At 40.1% G+C, this 22,047-nt stretch overlaps 1 protein-coding gene and 1 pseudogene across 1 annotated transcript in view; one reads left to right on the top strand and one right to left on the bottom strand.

Moving 5' to 3' along the window:
• Positions 1-22,047, top strand: part of LOC123827770 (nuclear body protein SP140-like protein) — a gene marked incomplete at its 3' end in the record, with an annotated part of 58,864 nt that overhangs the window by 205 nt on the left and 36,612 nt on the right. The window contains exons 2-8 of the mRNA XM_045852216.1: positions 7,061-7,211; positions 8,309-8,477; positions 13,172-13,255; positions 14,507-14,569; positions 19,396-19,485; positions 20,794-20,847; positions 21,478-21,570. Of these exons, the coding sequence (XP_045708172.1) occupies positions 7,062-7,211; positions 8,309-8,477; positions 13,172-13,255; positions 14,507-14,569; positions 19,396-19,485; positions 20,794-20,847; positions 21,478-21,570 (703 nt within the window). The remainder of the gene's footprint in view (positions 1-7,060; positions 7,212-8,308; positions 8,478-13,171; positions 13,256-14,506; positions 14,570-19,395; positions 19,486-20,793; positions 20,848-21,477; positions 21,571-22,047) is intronic.
• LOC123827774 lies at positions 5,210-6,333 on the bottom strand (annotated as a pseudogene).

The raw sequence follows: 22,047 nt of genomic DNA, 5'->3' as shown, positions 1-22,047 counted from the left end.
TGCTGCTTTAGTGTCTGTCATTAGACACTGAACTAACCCTTGACCTTAGTCCTGCTTTACACGTACACTCACGTGCAGTGCAGTGGAATGCAGGAATATGTAGTGAGGAAATCGGATCTTCAAACTCCAGAAGGACAGCCGCTGGTGTGAGCATAGCTGCCACAGCCCACAGGGCTCTCATCTTATACCTACTGCTCCGCTGTGGAGCCATCTCGAGTGGGTTGTACTTCCTGAGGTTTTGAGGCAGCGATTTGTTATTCTCTCATGACCTCTGTGCTCTCTAGTTCCCCTAGGGCCCCTCTACCTTCACCTAGATCGATTCAAAGACAGTACTTTAGAAAATATCAAATTCAGGGTAAACCTCTGACTTTTCAAATCTGGGTGCCTTGGTCTCCTACTTGACCTGGGGACGGTTCAGCACAGGGCCTACTCTGGTCTCTGGCTGGGGGTCTGGTTCTTCCTTCCTTCCTCCTTGATCTAAGGAAGTCAAAGGAAGAGGGAGGACCAAAATGCCAAAGATCGGTACAGGCTGAGTGTTTCGTTTGTGCTTCCATTTTCTGCTCTGGATGGATGCTACCTCTGACAAAGAAAAGGCTAGAAATTCTACCTTTAGTAATGGGCCAGAAATAGCAGCATTGATATGTTTCATTGTTTGGTTTTCTAATACAAAAATACATTATACATTGTTGGTCATAAAATTGTAAATGACAGGGACATATACAGAATGAAGCAGTCCTATTCAGCACCCATCCCTTGCAGCTTCCCTCTGGGCCTGCTGAGGGCTGTGGGCACAGCCTTTTATGTCCCTCCTGCGCATTTACACACATGACTTGTTTTCCTAAATGTGTAATTTCTGTCTTGTTTTTTAATGGATGAGATTATATTGTATATATCATTCTGGATTTTACATTTTCAAAATTTTAATATTAAAATTTTTAGGGGTACTTTTTCACATTAATAAACCTATGGGTCCACCATCATTCTTATTAAAGCTGCGTACTACTCCATGGAATCAATACACCATAATTTTAAAATTTGTTCCATTTAAATAATTTATATCATTTTTAATTGTTTAGTGTTACCAACAAATTGCAATAATAACAATATATTTATCGTTAATATAACATATATTTACATAACAAAATATCATATATTTCTTTATGTTTTTGCATATATACAAGTATTTGTCTTGTGTTAAAAGCCAGAAGTTATATTTATTGAGGCAAATGGTCCTAATATTTAATTGTGTATAGATTCTACCAAATTGCCTTCTTAGTGGCTGAACCGCTATATTCTCTTTTCTGTAAGTGACTGTTCAGGTCCATTTTCTTTGGGATTTTATGTCATGGTTTTTGATTGTTTGTTTGTTTTTTGTTAATAGACTGAAGTCTTTGTATATCAGATACATTACCCCTTAGACCTATGTGCTGAAAATATTTTTCTATATTCTTTTACTATCTTACTATATTTCTAACATTTGAACCCATTGTCTTCCCCACAAACTTTCTTTTTTATACTTCTCTTTGCTTGACTCAGGTATTTCTTCTGTCATATAAATTTTTAAATTTCATTATCTAGGTTCAATTGGATTACAAATTGCAAGCGTACCACCCTTTTACAATAATTTCAGAAGGATTGACATTTTAAAATTGCTATGTTTTCCTAATTGGAGGCACTTTCTCATCTCCGTTTATTTAGATCTTGTTTAATTTTCTTCAGTAAAACATCATAGCTTCTTTTATATTATAGGTTCAGAACTTTTAGATGTTTATCAATATGAGTGTGTTTGAGCATCATTTTAAGGCTCTTTTCAATGGACATTGTTGCAAATACAATTTGTTAATTTTCTGTACCTTTTAACAATTCATGCTTCTTGGAAAATTTTTTTTCTAGTCAGGGAATTTAGTTAGGTCTGTTTTGTTTCTCCATCTATATTCTTACATCGTATAATATTGTATCTTATTTTAGTGTTTTACCATTGAATTCTTTTTCCTGTCCTAATGCGTTAGCTAATATTATATATATAGTGTGTGTGTGTGTGCGCGTGTGCGTTTGTGTGTGTATGGTGGTAATGGTATCACTGTTCTTTATTTACTTATATTTTAAAATATATTTTATTAATTATGCTATTACAGTTGTCCCATTCCCCCCACTTTATTCCCTTCTACCCTGCACACCCCCTTCCATCCACATTCCCCCCACCCCTTAGTTCATGTCCATGGGTTGTACATATAAGTTCTTTGGTTTCTACATTCCCTACACTATTCTTATCCTCTCCCTATTTCCTACCTACCATTTATGCTTCTTATTCTCTGTAACTTTCCCCCCTTCCCTTCCCCACTCATAACCCTCCGTGTAATCTCCATTTCTGTGATTCTGTTCCTGTTCTAGTTGTTTGCTTAGGTATTTTTTTTTTTTTTTTAGGTTTGGCTGTTGATAGTTGCAAGTTTGTTGCCATTTTACTGTTCATAGTTTTGATCATCTTCTTTTTCTTAGATAAGTCATATAACATTTAACATTTCATATAATAAGGGCTTGGTGATGATGAACTCCTTTAACTTGACCTTATCTGGGAAGCACTTTATCTGCCCTCCCATTCTAAATGAGAGCTTTGTTGGATAAAGTAAGCTTGGATGTAGGTCCTTACCTTTCATGACTTGGAATACTTCCTTCCAACCCCTTCTTGTTTGCAAGGTTTCTTTTTGAGAAATCAGCTGATAGTCTTATGGTAACTCCTTTATAGGCAACTGTCTCCTTTTCTTTTGCTGCTTTTACAATTCTCTCATTATCTTTAACCTTGGGTAATGTAATTATGATGTGCCTTGGTGTGTGCTTCCTTGGGTGCAACTTGTTTGAGATTCTAAGTTTCCTGGACTTCCTGAAAGTCTATTTCCTTTGCCAGATTGGGGAAATTCTCCTTAATTATTTTTTCAAATAAGTTTTCAATTTCTTGCTCTTCCTCTTCTCCTTCTGGCACCCCTATGATTCAGATGCTGGAACATTTAAAGTTGTCCTGGGGGTTCCTAAGCCTTTCCTCATTTTTTTGAATTCTTATTTCTTCATTCTGTTCTAGTTGACTTTTTATTTCTTCCTTCCGGTCCAAGCTGTTGATTTGAGTCCTGGTTTCCTTCCTGTCACTGTTGGTTCCCTGTACATTTGCCTTTATTTCACTTTTCATAGCCTTCACTTTTCCCCTCTATTTTGCAATCATACTCAACCAATTCTGTGAGCATCCTGATTACCAGTGTTTTTAATTGTGCATCTGAGAAGTTGGCTATCTCTTCTTTGCTTAGTTGTATTTTTTCTGTAGCTTTTATCTGTTCTTTCATTTGGGCCTTTTTTTTTTTATTGTCTGGGCATGTGTGTGATGTAGTAAGGGGTGGAGCCTTAGGTATATGCCAGGGTGGGACAACCCACATCGCTGCATTGTGGCGCTGTCTATGTAGAAGGGGTCTCAGAGAGAACAGTGCTGCTTGCTCAGCTGTCGGCTGACTTCCAGTCACTTCCTTCTCTATCCTCAAGCAAATTGGGTCCTTCTGGAGCCGATTCCTGGGTGGGTGGGTTTGTGTACATTCTAGGACTCTGTTTTGTTGGTTCATTCATTTATTTTGTTTTATTTTATTTAACCTATGAATGATATCATACAGTATCTGTTTTTCTCTGTCTGACTTAATTCACCTAGTATAATACACTTTAGGTCCATCCATGTTTTCACAAATGGCAAACTTTCATTCTTTTTTATTGCTGAATAACAATCCATTGTATATGCATGTATTATTATATGCCCATATGTCACATCTTCTTTATCCATTTCTCTATGGATGGACATCTAGGTTGCTTCCATATCTCAGCTGTTACTAATAATGTTGCAATGAACATAGGAGTAACATATATCTTTTCATCGAGTGTTATTTTCTTTAGATAAATGTCAAGAAGTGGAATTGCTGAATCATATGGCAGCTGTATTTTTAATTTTTTGAGGAGTGTCCATACTGCTTTTCATAGTCATTGCACTAATTTACAATGCCACTAACAGATTACAAGAGTTCCCTTTCCTCTGTACCCTGGCCAGGATTTGCATACATGTTGATTTATTGATGATAGCCATTCTAACACGTGTGAGGTGATATCTCCCTGTGGTTTGAATTTAAATTTCTTTTATGATTAATGATGTTGAGCCCCTTTTCTTGTCTGTTGCCCATCTGTATGTCCTCTTTGGAGAGATAGCTTTTTAAACATTCTTTGCCCATTATAAGTTGGATTGTTTGTTTCTTTGGTGTTAACTCATATGAGTTCTTGATGTACTTTAAATATTAATCCTTTATCAGACGTATCATTTGCAAATGTCTTCTTTCATTCAGTAGGTTGTCTTTTCATTTTGTTAATGATTTCCTTCTCTCTGAAAAAACTGTTTAGTTTGATGTAGTCTCATTCCTTTATTTTTTTCTTTCCCTTGCTTGAAGAAATATATGCAAAAAGATGTTGCTAAGAGTGATGTTAAAAGGTTTACTGCCTATATTTTCTTCTACAAGTTTTATGGTTTCTAGTCTGAGAGTGAAGTCTTTAATCTATTTTGAGTTTATTTTTGTATATGGTATAAAAACTGGTAAAATTTCAAATTTTATATGTGTATCTATCCAATTTTGCCAACACCACTTATTAAATAGACTCTTTTTACCCATTGTATATCTTTGACTCCTTTGGCTTAGATTAATTAGCCATGTAAGTGGGGATTTATTTCTGGGCACTCTATTCTATTCCATTCATTTTTGTATCTGTTCATTGCCAGTCCTATACTGTTTTGATTATTATAGCTTTGTAGTCTAGTTTGATATCAGGGCCTGTGATACTTCTTACTTTGTTCCTTCTTCAGATTTTTTTTGGCATTTTAGGGTCTTTGGACTGCCATATAAATTTTAGGATTAGTTCTAATTCTTAGAAGAATGTATTTTAATAGAGATTGCACTGAATCTGTATATTACTTCAGGTAGTAAGAACATTTTAACAATATTAATCCTCTCAATTCATGAGCATGGCATATTTTTTCATTTATTTGTATCATCAGCATCTTTCATCATGACTTACAATTTTCAGAATAAAGGTATTTGACCTCTTTGGTTAGATTTATCTCCATGTATTTTCTTCTTTTTTTTTTTTTAACAAGGATTGGGGTTCACTTTATTTTTTAAAAGCCTCAGAAGTTATCCTATTATAAATGGACACTATAGGACTGGCTAAACAGGTAGGAAGCAGATTCCCCATTTTGAGTGCTCCTGATGGCTTCTGCAGGGATTATGGAGATGTAGATCACCTGTATTTTGGAGCAATGCTTCATCTTATTCTTCTGAGGTATGGTATTGGTGACCACTACTGCTTCGAAGCATGTATTGTTAATGCGAGAGATGGCCGGGCCAGAAAAGATTCTGTGAGTCAAGATAGCATAAACTCTGGTGGCTTCAGCTGAAAGGAATTTGTCAGTTGCATGGCAGATTTAGCCACAAGTGTCAGCCATGTCATCCACTAGAATGGCCACTTGATCCTTCACGTCTCCCACCAGCCCCATGTGGCCTACTTCATTGGCTTTCTTCTGTGCTTTGTGAGTCAAGGCAAAGTCAACATTCAACCAGTCTGCAATAGAAGTAACTCTCTTAGCTCCCCCAGAATCAGCTGAGGCAATAATGCAGTTCCTCTACTCAGATATGTTCTCTGTCCACTTTAGGACAGCTGGCTCTGCATACAAATTGTCCACAGGGATATCAAAAAATCCCTGAGTTTGAGAAGCATGAAGGACCATGGTGATAATATGATCCTGCACCTGCTATAGACAGCATATTTGCAACAAGCTTGGCTGAGATTGGAGCCTGGATCTTATCATTCCTATTCTGCTGGGCATAAGGAAAGCACTGGATGACTGCAGTAACCGGCTAGCTGAAGCAACTTACAGACATTAATCATGATCAAAAGCTCCATTAGATTTGTTGTTAATATGCCACAGCCACTCTGAACAATGTAGACATCCCCTCCATGTACCCTTTCACAAATTTCTCTTTTTAAAAGATTTTATTTTAATTTTATTTTTAGAGAGGGAAGGGAGGGAGAAAGAGAGAGAGAGAGAAACATCAGTGTGTGGTTGCTGGGGGCTGTGGCCTGCAACCCAGGCATGTGCCCTGACTGGGAATCGAACTTGCAATGCTTTCACCAACTTCAACACAGGTCTCCTGGTTGCTGAATTTCTTAGTTGCCACCTTGCCTAGCTCCAGGCCCAGGCAATCAGCAAAATTTCTGGGACAAGTCCTGATTGGAGCTGCCACTCAAGATTTTGATATTTGGCATCTTGGCCAACTACCCTAGGCCCTCTTTGCTCAGTGATAACTGCTGCTGCCAAGGCCCCAACCAAAGTCAGCCCAGAGACTCAGTACCAACCACTATGCTTAGCTACTCTGCCATCTTACGTTCCCAGTTGGCACGTGGCTCCTCTTTTATCCTTTTTGATGTGGTTGTAAAGGGGCTATTTTTTAATCTCTTCTTATGATCATTTGTTATAGAAACACACCAGATTTCTGTATATTGACTTCATATCCTTCAACTGCATTGACATCATTTATTAGTTCTAATAGTTTTTTGGTAGTGTTTTTAGAGTTTTCTAATATAATACTTGTCATGTGCCAATAACAAAAGTTTTACTTCTTCCTTTGCCAGTATGTCTTTTATTCTTTTGATGTTTCTCATTGCTGTGGCAAGAAATTCCAATACTATGTCAAATAGAAGTTTTTAATAAAAAATATTACAGATATATTTAGAAGAAGATGTGTTCACAGTGTCTTTGATTTGAAGAGTCTGGACATTTTCAATCATCTGTATGTCTTGCTGATCCTCCAGGCTTCCTTCTATTATGTATTTGTTGACTGCATCAATGCCATTTGTCCTCGTCTCTAGTCAAGACCACTGTTTCTATACATGTTGGTTCTTCACATTCTATCCTTCATATATACAGTGTTAAACCCACCACAAGCATCTCAAATCTTGATGACCATTTTATCATGGTATCCTTTCTCCCTAGGATGTCTGCAGAAGACCGGAGACTTATGTGTGAGATTGCATTAAAACTCTTCAAGGAACATAAAGTCGATATTTCACATGCAATAAAAACAATATTTCCTTTCTTTGAGAAGCTTCGTGACTGTGGATTGATCACCAATGAAAAGTATGAAGTAAGTGAGGTTTATTATGTCAATCTGGTAGAGCAGCCCCAAATTAGACATGTTTTGATTTAGGATCAAATGTCAGGGCTCCACTAGGGAAGTGAGGAGTCTGCTATGAGTGGGGGCCTTCTCAAGGACTTCTCTAAGTGTTCCTGTAATGTAAAAAGGGAGAAGAGAAGCAGGTATCCCTAGAGACAGTCCTCTTTCTGAATGAAGGAATGGAGATCCGTGGTCCCCCTAGTGTCGAAGTGAATAACGCCAGAGATAGGCTGGATCTGAAGCCTGTGGGCTCCACAGATGTACAATATAATACCTTGTAGGAGTTATATATACAATCTGGCATAAACTAGTAATTCAAAGTAATTTTATTGAATGGATGAATAAACTTAATGAATTGATTTAATGGACTAATTTACACAGCCTTTCATTTCAATGAACATCAATTTAAATACTTAGATTTGAGAACATTAAAATCCACAGGGAACTGATGTCTTGTTAGCACAAATTTGAAAGTAGATGCTTGTTATTCTCTCTTCAACAGTTTTAAGTTTTCTTTTGGTATTGATGGAATCTTGGAATTTAGGTTAATTTTAGCAAAAGATGTAGGTGAAGATACAGAGATGCAAGTCTTCTCTTTCCCCATGAATAGGCTTAATTCATAGCAAAGTTCACAGGAAGGGAAAATCACCACCTGGTTTCCCTGATCCCTTGCAGGCCAATTCATTGCTGCAGAAGGGACAGGGCTGTCTAGTCAATGGAACATCAGCCCATCACCTGCTAAGTTGATTGTTAAAACATTTGGCCAGGTTCTGAAAGGGCTACACATCATCTAACTTTGAACCCATTCTTGTTCTTCAAAATTGTTCCTCCTTCCATGTAATGTAAATGAGAGTGAGGAGATGAGATTCACAAATGGGTATTTTTATGAGGAAAAGTTTACTTATTTCACTTAGTAGCCATACAAACATAGAGAGATTCTAAAACTGAACATGAGAAAATACCTATGTGGGGAAACTGTAACACATTAGAAATGATATCACTTCTTAGGGCTCTTCTGTAACTTGGAATTCTTTACTTATATATTTCCCCATTCACTGTTTTTTAAGGAGTCTAGAAAATCTTGCAAAAACCAGGTACCTGTACCGAAGGTGGTGTATGATGTTTTCAGTGAACTGGAAGAGAAATATCACCTGCCACTTCTGGAAATCTTGTTCAACAAGGTCATCATGAACAGCTACCCAGATTTAAATGGCATTCACAAAGGCTTCAGAGATGGTAATTAGATTTATAGTCTACCTTTTGCTGTCCAATTTATTTTTGGCCAATATATACTGAGCATCTACCATGTGTCACACATGATGCTGGTCAGTGACAATATAGCATTTAAGAAAACAGACATATCATGAGACTTCTCAGAATTTTTGGTCTAATGAGTCCAGCCAAACACAAACGTGGAGGTCTGCTTAACTAGGCATTGATTTAAACTCCCAGAACAATTAGATTCCCAGTTGCATCAGATTTACTTGGAAAAACAAATGCCAAGAACCACTGCATCTGAGTAAGGCACCACCAGTTGCTGCTCTTTTCGCAGGTGCCACACAACAATCCACCAAGTTGACCACTACCCATCTTAAGTGACATCTTAGTTGGGGGTGCAGGATCCACCTGGCTTAGCAGCGCCATAACCAGGGGACTCAATGTCTCATGTAACAACTCTGTAGTCATTACTTTCAGGGACCCCATGAGGGACAACTGAGTTACAAGAGTCACCATACTGGAGGAAGACCTGCTATAATTTATAGTTTACATGGAGTCCTTCTGAGTCCAGTCATAGATTATTTTTCACCCTAAACCTGGCATTGATCTGGTAATACAGAAAAGAGAGACCACCTTCATCAGGTGTCTTGAGTAATGAGCAGGAAAATTAACCCAAGTCAAATTTTCCCTTAAGCAAGGATAATGGTTGTATTAGCTCTTTCTCCACAAGGGGTGAAACAAGTATTAATCAAAGAACCTCAAAGTCAATTGCTCTGACAGAAACTATGTTTGATGCTTCACCAAAGTGATTGATTCACCACTTTTTTCCTGAGACTCACAATTTATAATTTTTCACTGTAGCCTGAATCTGTGGTTGAAACTGTACCTCCAATAATTTTTGGGTGGTTGTCCTGGTTATATTTTGTTCCTCCAATCCTTTTGTTTTTTTTTCTTGCTGGAAAAATATCACCGCCATCTAGTATCAACCAGGATCTCCAAATACCAATGGAGAATTCACAGGAGAATTATGTGAACTGAGGAGAGTAGATGATCTGGGTACAGTATAGAGTGTGAAAGCATCCTTAGTATCTGCAAAACAAGGAGAAATTAGATTTCTCTCAATTGGAGAGTGAGAAGCAGATTGTGGGAGTCGATTCAAAGGGGATAAATTTGAAAAAGATTTTGGAAGGTTAGACATCTGAGCTAAGGAATTTGCAGTTTACTTGTTACACATTAAAGAGATACTATAGCCTTATAGGTTATAAGTACAGGCTTATTGCTCCAGAAGATTGACTTGCCATCAGAGCTGGGAAGAATGGACCCACATCTTTCCTAGACTCCTTCTGCCTTGATGCCCTACAGATACCAACCCTGAATTTCTTGGATTGTTTCCTTCCTGTTACTTTTCTGGGTCACCTATATGCAGGGAATTTTTGCCTGGTGAACTGGGCATTGCTTTCTGGGAGCCTCCTGGGCCATGGTCCATTGTTTGCTGGGGCTCTTAGGACATCCTCTAGTGCCACAATATTCACTCACTTCTGGCAGCTTCAAAGGGTGTCCTTCCTTTGTCCAGGGACCTGGGTCCCCTGGAGGTCTTTCTAGTTCTTCCTGTGTCCTCTGATGTGTCTTTGGGAAGTGATCGTCCTCCCAATCCAATAAACTCTACTCTTATCTTGTACAGCCTTTTAGTTAAAAATTTATGTGCTTTTTAAAAATACATGCAGTCACTTATAAGGTACTGGTCCTCTCAATGAAAAGCTGTTTTTTCCTTACAGTTTCAGTAGTCAGAGAACATATTTCACTGCCATTTTTATTTGATATATGCTTTTCCAGCCATCTTTAATTAAAAAAATAATGAGAAGCTCGTGGTATTTCCAGAGTGCTTTATCCTGACACTGGAGGGGCTCCTTTCTGTGTTGGAAATGTAAAGGTTCCCTTGTTCAGGATTCTCATTTATGTCCCAGGGATATTGCCAAAACTGACCTGGAGGGAATTGCTTTCTGAGTGATCAGTAGGCTAAAAATTCCTAAATGGGCAAATTGTTTAAATTTATATTTTATTAATTATGATATTACACTGGTCCCAATTTTTCCCCCTTTGTCTCCATCCCCCCAGCATCCCAACTTCTGTAGGCAATCCTCCCACCCCCATTCTTGTCCATAGGTCATGTGTATAGTTCTTTGGCTACTCAACTTCCTATTCTGTTCTTTACATCTCCATGGCTATTTGGTGACTACAAATGTGTACTTCTTAATCCCCTCACCTCTTCACCATTCCCCACAACTCCCTCCCATCTGGTAACCATCAAAACTTTCTATATATCCATGGTTCTGTCTCTGTCCTTCTTGTTCACTTAATTTGTGTTTTAGATTCAGTTGTTGATAAATATGTATTTATTGTTATTTTATCATTCATAGTTTTGATCTTCCTTTTCTTAAGTAAGTCCCTTTAACATTTCATATAATGGTTGGGTGATGATGAACTTCTAGAGTTTTTTTTTTCCTGAGAAGCTCTTTATCTTCCCTTTGATTTTAAATCATAACTTTGCTGGGTAGAGCAATCTTGGCTGTAGGTCCCTGCTTTTCATGACTTTGAATATTTCTTGCCAATCCCTTGTAGCCTGCAAAGTTTCTTTTGAGAAATCAGCTGACAGTCTTGTGGCAACACCCCTGTAGGTAACCAACTGCTTTTCTTTTGCTGCTTTTAAGATTTCCTCTTTAATCTTTGGCATTTTAAATATGATGTGACTTCGAGTGAGCCTCTTTGCACCCATCTTGTTTGGGACTATCTGTGCTTCCTGGTGTTGCGTGTCTATATCCTTCACCAAATTAGGGAAGTTTTTTTTTCATTGTTTTTTCAAATATACTTCAAATTTCTTGCTCTTTCTCTTCTCCTTCTGGCACCCCTATGATGCAAATGTTGGAACACCTCAAGTAGTCTCAGAGGCTCCTTACACTATCCTTATTTTTTTGGATTTTTTTTTGTCTTATAGTTTGATTGGTTGTTTTTTGCTTCCTTATTTTCCAAATCACTGATTTGATACTCAGCTTCATCCACTTTACTGTTGTTTCCCTGTAAATTGTTCTTTAGTTCGATAAGTGTATCCTTTATTTCTGACTGAATATTTTTTATACTGTTCAGGTCCTCACTAAGTTCCTTGAGCATTGTTATAACCAGTGTTTTGAATTCTGCATCTGATAGATTGCTTAACTCCATTTGTTTAGTTCCTTTTCTAGAGTTTTGATATGCTCTTTCACTTGGGCCATGTTTTTTTGTCTCCTCATTTTGGAAGCCTCCCTGTGTTTGTTTCTATGTATTAGTTAGGACTGCTATGACTCCCAATCTTTGTAGCATGGCCTAATGTAGTAGGTGTCCTGTAGGTTCCAGTGGTGCAGCCTCCGTTATCACCCATGTTGGGTATTTAGATGTAAGGCTACATAGGTTGAGTAGAGCCTTCTCTTGTAGTTGACCTTTGATTGCTGTTGGCAGGCCAATGGGAGAGTTTTACCCAGGCCATTCAGCTGCAAGGACTGGCCATGACCATTAACCACCAAACTCTGCCCTCTGTGGAAGATTAGCTGTGCAAATATAACATGGAGGTGTTCCGATGTGGTCTGTAGCTGTCCACTAGGTACACAGGTTGGGGGATTCCTGGATTGTGCAGGCCAAGGTCAGCTACCACCTATGGTCTTCTTGGGGCCACCCTGCAGGAGCTACAAAGCAATCTGAGATGGCTGCTACTTGTGCTTGGCTTAGAGATTCTGGTGAAGACAAGTTATGAAAGCAGGCTGGCTGCTGACAGTACCAGGCCTGGGGCCACTTAACCAGAGGCATGGGAGCTAGCAGCTTGCTGAGGCCAGCTGTGGCTTGTTTGAGAGGATTTAGGAAGTTGTGAAGCATAAGCCAAGACCAGCCATTTATATGGAAAAGCCATTGTTAACAGCTTGGTTGGGCCCATAAGTTGAGTGGAGCAGTGCCTCAGGATATTACCAGGATGGAGCCAGGCTGTTGGAATCTCAGATATGGCACCCACCTGCTGGCTCTGTGGCTTTGTGGGGGAGGGTTTAGAAAATTAACAATGACTTCTTCCTGCCTTTCTGCCTGGGAAATAGCTCCCAGAGTCTCCCAGCTCACCTTGATGCCAGACACTTCAGCTCCTTCCTCATGCCACTAGTGCTTTTCAACTTGCTACCCCAGTGTTGGAGCTCACAGGCAGTGACTATGAATAAGTCCATGTGCAGATTCATTAAGAGGTACTGCTTGGGAATCCAGCATTTTCTTTCATCAACTTAATTCCCTCTGGTTTTTGCAGCAAGAAGTTATGGGGACTTATCTTCCTGGCACTGAAACACTAGGCTTAGGGCCTGATGTGGGGCTGGTACCCTTTGCTCCACAGATATCCCTCCCAAATTTTTATGCATAACACATGGGTGTGAGTCCAGCCTATTCCACATCTCCACATCTCCATACCTCCTACCAATATGGATGGCTATTGTTTCTTTTGTTTTGGAGTTGTCAGGCTTTCATTCAACTTGTTTTAGGACAGTTCTGAGTGATGGTTGTTTTATAGTAATTTTGGCGTAGTTGTGTCAGGAGGTAAGCCTCATTTACCTAGACCTCCATCTTGACTGGAAATCTTTAAATGTGCAAATATGATGTGATATCCTCAGGCTGTGATAGAGATTCCTAATTTCTTTTGTCTCTCTCTTTAGAGATCCAAAAGAAAATTTTTCACCAAGAAAGTGATGAAGGAAAGAGTGCAGACAACCCTAATATCCAACTAAAGCTTGTACAAGGTGAATGAAACCAAATAAAAACCCATTTTCATCTCCTAAGAGGAAAGGAGAAAGGCAGGTGGGCCCTGAGTCCTGAGAAGATTTGGGGACTCAGGGGAGAACTCCTGAGGAGGCTAGAGAAGGCAGGAAGGGGTGTTCATATGGGAGTCTGACCAGAAGCTGATCCTTGAGTAGTGATTCTGACATGACACCATTGGCCCAATAACCAAGACAAAGGTTAGGAACCCAGTGTGTTAGTAAACTAGACTTAAAGACAATGCTGACCTGGAAGTAACTGGGATTAACAAAGACCCATGTAGGAAATGATCAGTGTGAAGTTGTGAAAGATTCGAGTCTATGAGTCCAAGGATTAGACCTTAGTAGCAAAGATTAGACCTTTAATGATGAGAGATTAAGGAACTGATTAATGGTCAGAGATGTTGTTTAAGAGCAGAAACATTAAAGGACATAGGCAGTCACAAAAGGAAAGAAGACAGGAAGTGGTAAGATGTGAAGGAGGGGATGGTTGTATTTTGAAGAAAAGGGAGGGGGGAAAAGTAGGAGAAAAGGATAAAGGACACAATAAGCAACCATATTATTAGGAACTCACTTATTGAACATTTACTCTGGTAGTTGTGGTTAGTGCTCACAGACACCCTTGGTTGGTGGTAACACTATCTGATCATTTGCAGAAAAAGAAAGGGAAATCTAAAGAGTCCATGTATACAGTTGGCTTGGGTCAAATAGGGAGGATTAACACAGGCATTGTGAACCCAGAGTCCATGTTCTAAACCCTGTACATGCCCAGATAGTCTCATGGAAAGGACAGAAACTTGAGACAAAAATAGAGAAATATATGCAGAAAGAAAGATACAGAAAGGAGAGTACCAAGAGTTGGAGGAAGTGATGGAAAATCAGACACTGAATCCCAATGAAAAGACCAATAAAGCAGAACGAGCAGATGTGCAGAGGGAGGGTGTGTGTGAAAGAAGTGGACAAGTCAGGTAAGGCCTCCTGTCAGGGGTAGCACTGGGGACAAAAGCACATCCTTGTGGCCATAGGTGACAATAAAAGCCATCACTAGTTACCAAGTGGCTCATGGATGACATAGTGAGATGCCTGACTGACGCTGGGGCATAGCTCTGTATTGATACTTGGGGGAAAAGGTTGTCAAGTCCTACATTATAAATATTGTTATTAAAATGGGACTGGAGGAGAATGGCACAGCCTATAGTTCCATTTCTGAAATGAAGTTCTAATTTCTTCCTTTAGGAACTGGTGAAAACTCATCCTCAAGTCTGTCCTGGCTCTTCCCGGATCTGTCCAGTTGTACAGGTCTGTTCTTTCTGGCTGTTCTTGTTCCATTCTGGCATGGGCTGTGGTGGGAAGGCTGCTTTTTTGTAGTACAGAGTACCCAGAATTGTCCATCTTGGCATGTGCTGTCTCCCAAGATTTAGGAAACAGTCTTCATATACTGAGTTGCCTGGGACGGTTTGTTCTCTCATTCTCACGTGTGTTTGCTGCCAACTGTTGACAGCTCTGAACCTATTGTCCATGTGCCAGGCTTCATGGCCTCTGCATCTGTCTTGCTTGAAATAGGCTGTGGCCTCAGCTGTTTGACATCACATCCAGTGGTGGCCAGCATTGCAGGAGACAGGTTAGCAGTGATGACTGTGTTCCTTGGGGACAGAGTCCATTTCCTGTTGAATCCTTTACGTAGGACTATGGGCCTCCCATGCTAACCCTCTTCCATCATCCTCAGAGTGGCTGGGCCAGGAGTTGCTCTAAAAACACAAGATGGGCCTCTGAACAAACACTTTGGTACTTTAGCAACTAATAACCACTATTTACAATTCTTGACCTTTCCATACTAATTAAAATATTTAAAATAGAATAAACTTAAGACATGAATCCTGAAAAGTTATTTTTTTCTATCAGTCATCATATTACTCACAGTAATATAGGCAATATTTTATATAATCTTCTCAAACACTTAAAACAATGGTATGTCATCTGGGTTTTTCAGAGGGGAAAAAATCATTTTGGAGACTTGGGCTAATTGTGCAAGTTTAGCCACTGAAACTGGGAATTGAAATCTGCCATGGGGCAGTGTCAGAGCAGGAGGTGTCGTGACCCACAGCTGGCTTCCAATTCTGCTCTGAGACCTTGGGGGAAGTGACTTACCCTCTTTGTCCTGCAGTATTATCATATATAAAGTGGAGGAGATAATAGTGCCTCCTTCACAGTGTGATGGATGGATTTTAAACAAGTTATGTTATAACGCATTCACAGCCATGCCTGGTACTTCATCAGTGTTACACTGATAATTATCATTTGTATCTGGGCCAAAGTCTAAGCTATTCACCACTGTAGCAAACGGTGAGATTTTCCCTTCTCACTGATGTCCCTGGTGAATTTAATTATCCCCCAGGCTGTGGAGCAGTGATTAAAGCCATACCAACCTCAGGCCCAGGAAAATAAATTGAGAGACATAGGTTCCTCACCTTATATCACACTAGTGTATAATAAATGTCAAGTCTTTACTTACTGACTCTACTTTGCAAATGAGTGACATGAGAAGATTCTGGAAACTTTTGCACCATGGAAGGTGTAATCTGTATCTTCTGTGGGGTGTGGTATTTAATATAGAATGTTCTAAAGTATCCCATTTTTATAAAAGAAAAATGCCTTACAGAGTGATTTTTGAAAGCACCACCATACTTTTGGCAAATCACGTTAGACAAAAAGGTAACATTTAACATGCATCCAACATGCATCAATCCATACTCTTAGCAGTTCATCACCAGTGCTTCTGGTGGGAGCAGGGAGGGTTGAGAGGAAGGAACTGTGACTAGTAATGAGCAGAGAAGGGATTCAATGAGTGTGTGTGGGGTGGGGTGGTGGGTAGGGGGCAATGACATAACCCAAACAATGCATAACAAACCACCAATGGATATGTCCAAGGGTCTGACTGCAGGGACAGTTGACTGTGACATGCACAGGAGTGGAAAAGGCTGTGTCTAATGCCCCACCCCTACCCAAGAAGAGGCCCCAAGGAACTGTAGATGTGACACAAATTATGTACCCCAGCATATGTTATATTTTAAAATTGAGGGAATTAATTTTAAAATCATCATTACATAAATTACTTTGCTTAGAAAAAGGAAGTAAATGAAAAAATGCAAAGGCACTGAAAAAATATTCTTCCATTTATACACTGTTGAGGTTGGTGGGAGCAGAGTGGGATGGGTCAGTGGAATCAATAATGAGCAGAGAAGGTTCACTGTGGGGAAGTTGGGTGCACAGGTCCTGGGTGATTTACTCAGGGATTCATTCCTTATTATTTCCTACTCTGCTCTGCTCTCTAACCCTGACCACAGACCACTGCAGACTTGCTTGCCAGCTCTCTTGTACTGCTTCCTGCTGGGTTCCTAGCCTGGGAGACCCTAGCAAGAGGTTGTAGAGTGGAAGCAAAAGAGAAACCTGATGTTTCCCATTCACTGTCTTGGGCAGCAATTCTGGCAGTAGAGCATCTCCTATGACTGTACCTCCCACCAAGCAGAGCAGACTTGCTCCAGTTTGTACTTACCCACTAATCTTGACACATGACCTCACCCTTGGTCCCTCCCATGGCTTCCTGTTGACCATCTTTGAGTTGCTGCATTCTTCCATTTCGACTTCTCAGCTCTTCCATGAACTGTATAACTAATTCCTTGGATTAAATGACCTAGGCTCTAAAAGCTTATAAACTTTGTATTTTCCTGTTGTACCCTGATTGATGCAGAGAGTGAATAAAATATCTATGAGTCATAATGTGGTTTAGGTACAGCCCCACTTGAAAATGAACTCTCAGAGCACCTCTCTGAAACAGAACAGATAAATATGAAGAGAAAACACATAACCCGTGACAACAGCAGTGCACGAGATAGCCAACAAGCAAATGAACAATGTGTCCAAGAGTCTGGGCCAGCAGGTAGACAGAGTGGCTGAGTCTGATGAGTGTGGAGGGGAACTGGCAAGTGGAGGAACCCCACATTGTGAGTAAAGGCTCAGGGGAGACTGCAGTGATGACTGGAGTGCTAGAAATGAAGAAAATATAAAGAATGACAAAATCAATAGAGAAGAGGCATTCATGTCACAAACATGATTAAGAAACAGAAATAGGATAGGATAAAATAAGAAACATAATAGAGAATGGAAAAGGTGAAAAATCAGGTGAGCCAGCAGGGCCAGGTCTGGGGTGAGGCAGGGTGACCCTGGGACACACTTAAGGAAGAGCTCCCTCTCAGCACCTCCTTGTGTCCAGGGCACCTCCTCTGTTTCACACTAGACTCCGCTGAGCCTGAGTAACCATGATAAATATGAAGAGAAGTAAGTACAAATATAGCAAGATACAGAAGGAAATAAACACCAATAAATAGAAAAAATAGGGGGACACAAAGAGAACTATGTCAAGGATGAGTAAAGAACAATGAATGAAGAACTGATAGAGGACTAAACATTGATTAGAGGAGACAGTCTCCACAAAGAAAGCACAAAGGGCTGATCCTAATACCATTGAGAAAGTAAGGTGTCCACAACATCAAATGCCCCAGGGAAATAAGCCTGTCTTCTGAAAAGTAGATCCAAAATAAGCACAAAAACCTGGGGTTAAAAGAGGCTCCAAGGAAGGACAGAACTGAGCAGCAGGAAAGGTGAGGGTTAGGGAGCCCTCCCTGCAGTGGGATTACAGGGAGAAGGGCATAATTGCAGCAAGGGTGTTCACTCCCTTTGGGGAGACAATGAAATTCTTCATGAATTGTTATGTGCTCCAGGAGCAGAGCTACCCCACCATGGAAACCAAATCAGTTCTTGCTCTGCAGATCCAGTGGATATAATGAAGGAAAAGCCTTCATTATATTTTTCATGATATTTTTAAAATTCAGGACATGAATGGGAAGCCCAAGCAAGGACTGAATATAACCAGGCATCTGACATAATAGATAAGGCTGACTGAAAGAGTGTGTGATGTGAGTCTCAGTACAGGCGAGGGTCTGGGACACATCATAGGGCCCATGGAGGCAGTCCTACTGGCCTTGGTTACAAATAGGAATGGGAGGGAATGCGCAGAACAATGTCCCTTATAGTTCACAAATATCTAAAACAGAGCAGGTAACATATTGATGTCATAGATTATATTTCTGTATTCAGAGACAGGAAGGTATTAGGGTAAGATTTAAAGAAAAGGGAAATAATTCAGACATCCAAGGTATTCATGAAAGGGGATTCATGAAAAGCTAAACATGAAGACAAGGAGAAATATAAAGAGATAATTTCACCTTCACCAGAAACAGGCACAACTAGCAAAATCGGGCTGAACCAAGTGGAAAGTGAAGAAAGAGCCTTTGCTTGGGGTGGTGGGTGCACAGGGTAGTGCTCAGATGATGTTTTGTTGGGTTGCACACTTGCAAGCAGCATAGTTTTGTGAAAAAACATCAACCCAATAAATCCATTTAAAAATAATAAATAATATTGGGCCCTGGCTGGCGTAGCTCAGTGGATTGAGCGTGGGCTGCGAACTGAAGTGTCGCAGGTTTGATTCCCAGCCAGGGTACATTCTTGGGTTGCAGGCCATAACCCCCAGCAACCACACATTGATGTTTCTCTCTCTCTATCTCGGTCCCTTCTCTCTCTAAAAATAAATAAATAAAAACTTAAAAAAATAGTTAAAAAATAATAAATAATATTAAAATATATATAATTTGATTGATTCCATTTTTAAAATTAGGCTTTACGTATACTTCTTTCTGATCCATCTTTCCAGCTTAATAGATATTTAGATATGTTGGAATGATAAAAGATGAAAGGTAGAATGAGGTACGAGGTAACAGAAGGAGAGTGGAGAAAAGAAGAATGGGGGAGGGGATAAGAGGTAGAGTGAGGATGGAGGTGGGAGGCAGAGTGACTGTGGGGTTGACAGGAGCTGCAGGATGGGCACAGCTGCCCTCTCACCACCTTCTGGGTAGGACCTGGAGCAACCTGCAGGTCACACACCTTAAAGCACAGACCCCAGGAATCTCAGTAGCTTCTAGGTCTTCCTAGTACTGTCTTTAAGGGGGTTTTCTGTCTGTGGGCTCCTTGGTGCCACCCTGAAACACTAAAAGCTTTGCTTCTCTGTGTAGTGATCAGCATTGAGGCCTCCGCAAAATTTGGTGATGGAGACAAGCTTGCCCTCCCCCAAGCCTCTACCTCAGCACTGACAAGGGAACCTGGTAAGGAGGTTGGGGCTCAAGGCTTGGGCTGCAGGAATATGAACTTAATTCTGCTGCTGAATTAAGACCTGTTGACATATTGATGGCAATAGAAGGGGTAAGAAGTAGAAGAGAGACAAGCTTAGGAAGGTAAGGCTCAAACAGAGCAGAAGGGCCCCTTGCTGGTGACTGGTCTTTGCTCTCGGGACAGGGAAAGGACCACTAACCTACCAAGCAGGTGACTTAGAGGGCAGACCAGGTGGCCTATGTACAGGTTATGATGTACTTGGGTCTCCAAGAAAGATGTTTCCAAGTTTTATTAGGGAATTTCCTGCTGGATTGGTTCCTTGGTCACTCTCTGAGATACCTGAAGAATACTGTCTTTGTGCAATGATCAATAACCTTGACTCCTTAGAATCACATAAAGAAGAGACTCAAAAAGCCACCTATTTAGGATCCTGAACTGCACCAGACGAGAATACTAAGATTGTATTTCCGGACAACAAAAATCCAGAGTCTAAATTCAGAGCTCTGTATTCCTGATGAATGTTACTCTGACAGTCTTTATGTACATTGATTTGATTACTTCTAGGGCATTTTGAGCATCTAACTTCTTTGGTTCTATTGGAAAATAGGAGTAAGCAAGAGGCATTATAAACTGTTATTTAATTAGATGAGCCCAATCAATTGATACATTAAAAATGCAGCCATAATACACTACACTAGTAAATGGCAGTCTTACTACACATTGTCATATGTATTAATGTTAAAGAGTTGGAATAATATGCTTAGTCTCTACAAACATGCTTCATATTCTGTAGAGCAGAGTGAGCACAGAATTCCTGTATTTTCTGATAATATGTCATTAGTACTAAACTTAAAATATCTTGACAGAATAATTTGTGCTGAAATTCAATTATTAATGGAAAAATTGGCTCAGATCAACACTCTCAAATACAAATGATACTTAAACTATTGGCTTACATTTTGATTTTTTACAGGGATTTGTAAATAAAGGTTCATTTTTGTTTTCACAAAAACCTTAGCAGGGTGGTAAGGTACCTAGGTTATCCCAGCATTATAGATTAGGACACTAGAGATGGTAATGTTTGAAGTAATTCATTTACAAACTCACATGGAAAGCAAACAGAGCAGGACAGGATCCTAGCATTGTGACCCTGGGCACCAGAACTGGGTTCAGTTGAAGAAAAGAGGAAAATGCTCATCTCAGCATTGAGATGATCACAAACCCTATCTGCTGTGTGACTTGACATAGAATTTCTAAGACTGTTGCAAACAAATAACTGCTTTCTCCCTCTTACTTTATAGAGTCTATGGATTTAAGAAAATCACCTACATCTGGAAACATACGTTTCAAAAGAGGTAAGAGCAAATAAGAACTTTTCATGGTTATAGATCAACAGTGTTTTCTACAAAAGGTTTCCCCTAATTCTTTCCTGTATCCTTTATAGTAAAACGCAAATTTGCTTTAATTTAAGATCATTCATATTTTAACTTTTGTGTTAGTTAGGCTAATGCCTGTGCCAAATAAACCCAGAGAGGTCAATGACTTGAACACAATAGAATTTAGAAGAGAGCAGGGCTCTATTTCACAAAGTCATCCTGGGAAGCAGCCAAGTGACAGGTCTGCCTCCTTCAATGCCAAATTTGTAAGACCACCTTGGGACAGAAGCATAGCTAATAATGAACACAATTATAGACACAAACACAAATCCATAAAGCTACATGGAAAGGAAGAAAGAGAGTGCAGTGCAGAATGCAGAGGGCCAAGAGAATGCAGAGGAGTCCAGTGAGAGAGAGATATCTCCACCCCAGGCCCAGGGGACAGGGATGATAAAGTTCTGACCTACAGGTCACGTGAATACAAAAGACAGATCATGGGGGGACTGAGGGAGGGGACAAGCTAGCCCTGGGTTTTCAGAGCTTCCCAACTTTTTCCTGAGTTCCTTGTCACACACTGAGACCTTCAAGGAACATTTGCTCCTTCTGCAGTGAGAAGTCCTGAAGGGTCTTCAGGGTTCAGTGCACAGGAGAAGCGCCCAGAAGCCGGGAGCTCTGCAGTGAGAGGTGGTGCTGACCAGCAGGGTAAGGGTCACCATGGCTGGGCTCCAGGACAGCAGGAGCCTGAGGTCAGGGCTCCTGTTCCTCTGAGCACACCTCACATGCGGGAGCCCAGTCCTGCCTTGCTCTCATGTGGCCACTGTGAAGACTGCAAAGAACAAAATAAACTAACAAACAAAATAGACACAGACTCATAGATACAGAGAATAGACTGAAAGATGTCAGAGGGGAGGGGGGAGGGGGCTGGGGAAAGGGATTAATAAAAAAAACTCGTATGTAGACACAGACAACAGTATGAGGGAAAGTAGGCTGGAGAGGTAAAAGAAGGTAAAGGGGGGATAAATAGTGACGGAAGGAGACTTGACTTGGGGTGTGAACACACAATACAATATCAATATGCAGACGATGTGTTATAGAATTGCACACCTGAAACCTCTACAATTTTATCAACCAATGTCACCTGCATACTTCAATAAAAATAAAAAAAAATAAATAGAAATA

This window comes from Phyllostomus hastatus, unplaced genomic scaffold (assembly GCF_019186645.2).
Source record: "Phyllostomus hastatus isolate PE091 unplaced genomic scaffold, TTU_PhHast_1.1 phas_contig_137, whole genome shotgun sequence".
Taxonomy (NCBI): Eukaryota; Metazoa; Chordata; class Mammalia; order Chiroptera; family Phyllostomidae; genus Phyllostomus; species Phyllostomus hastatus.
Note: the sequence above shows the minus strand (reverse complement) of the source record. Positions and strands in the feature narration are given on the sequence as shown.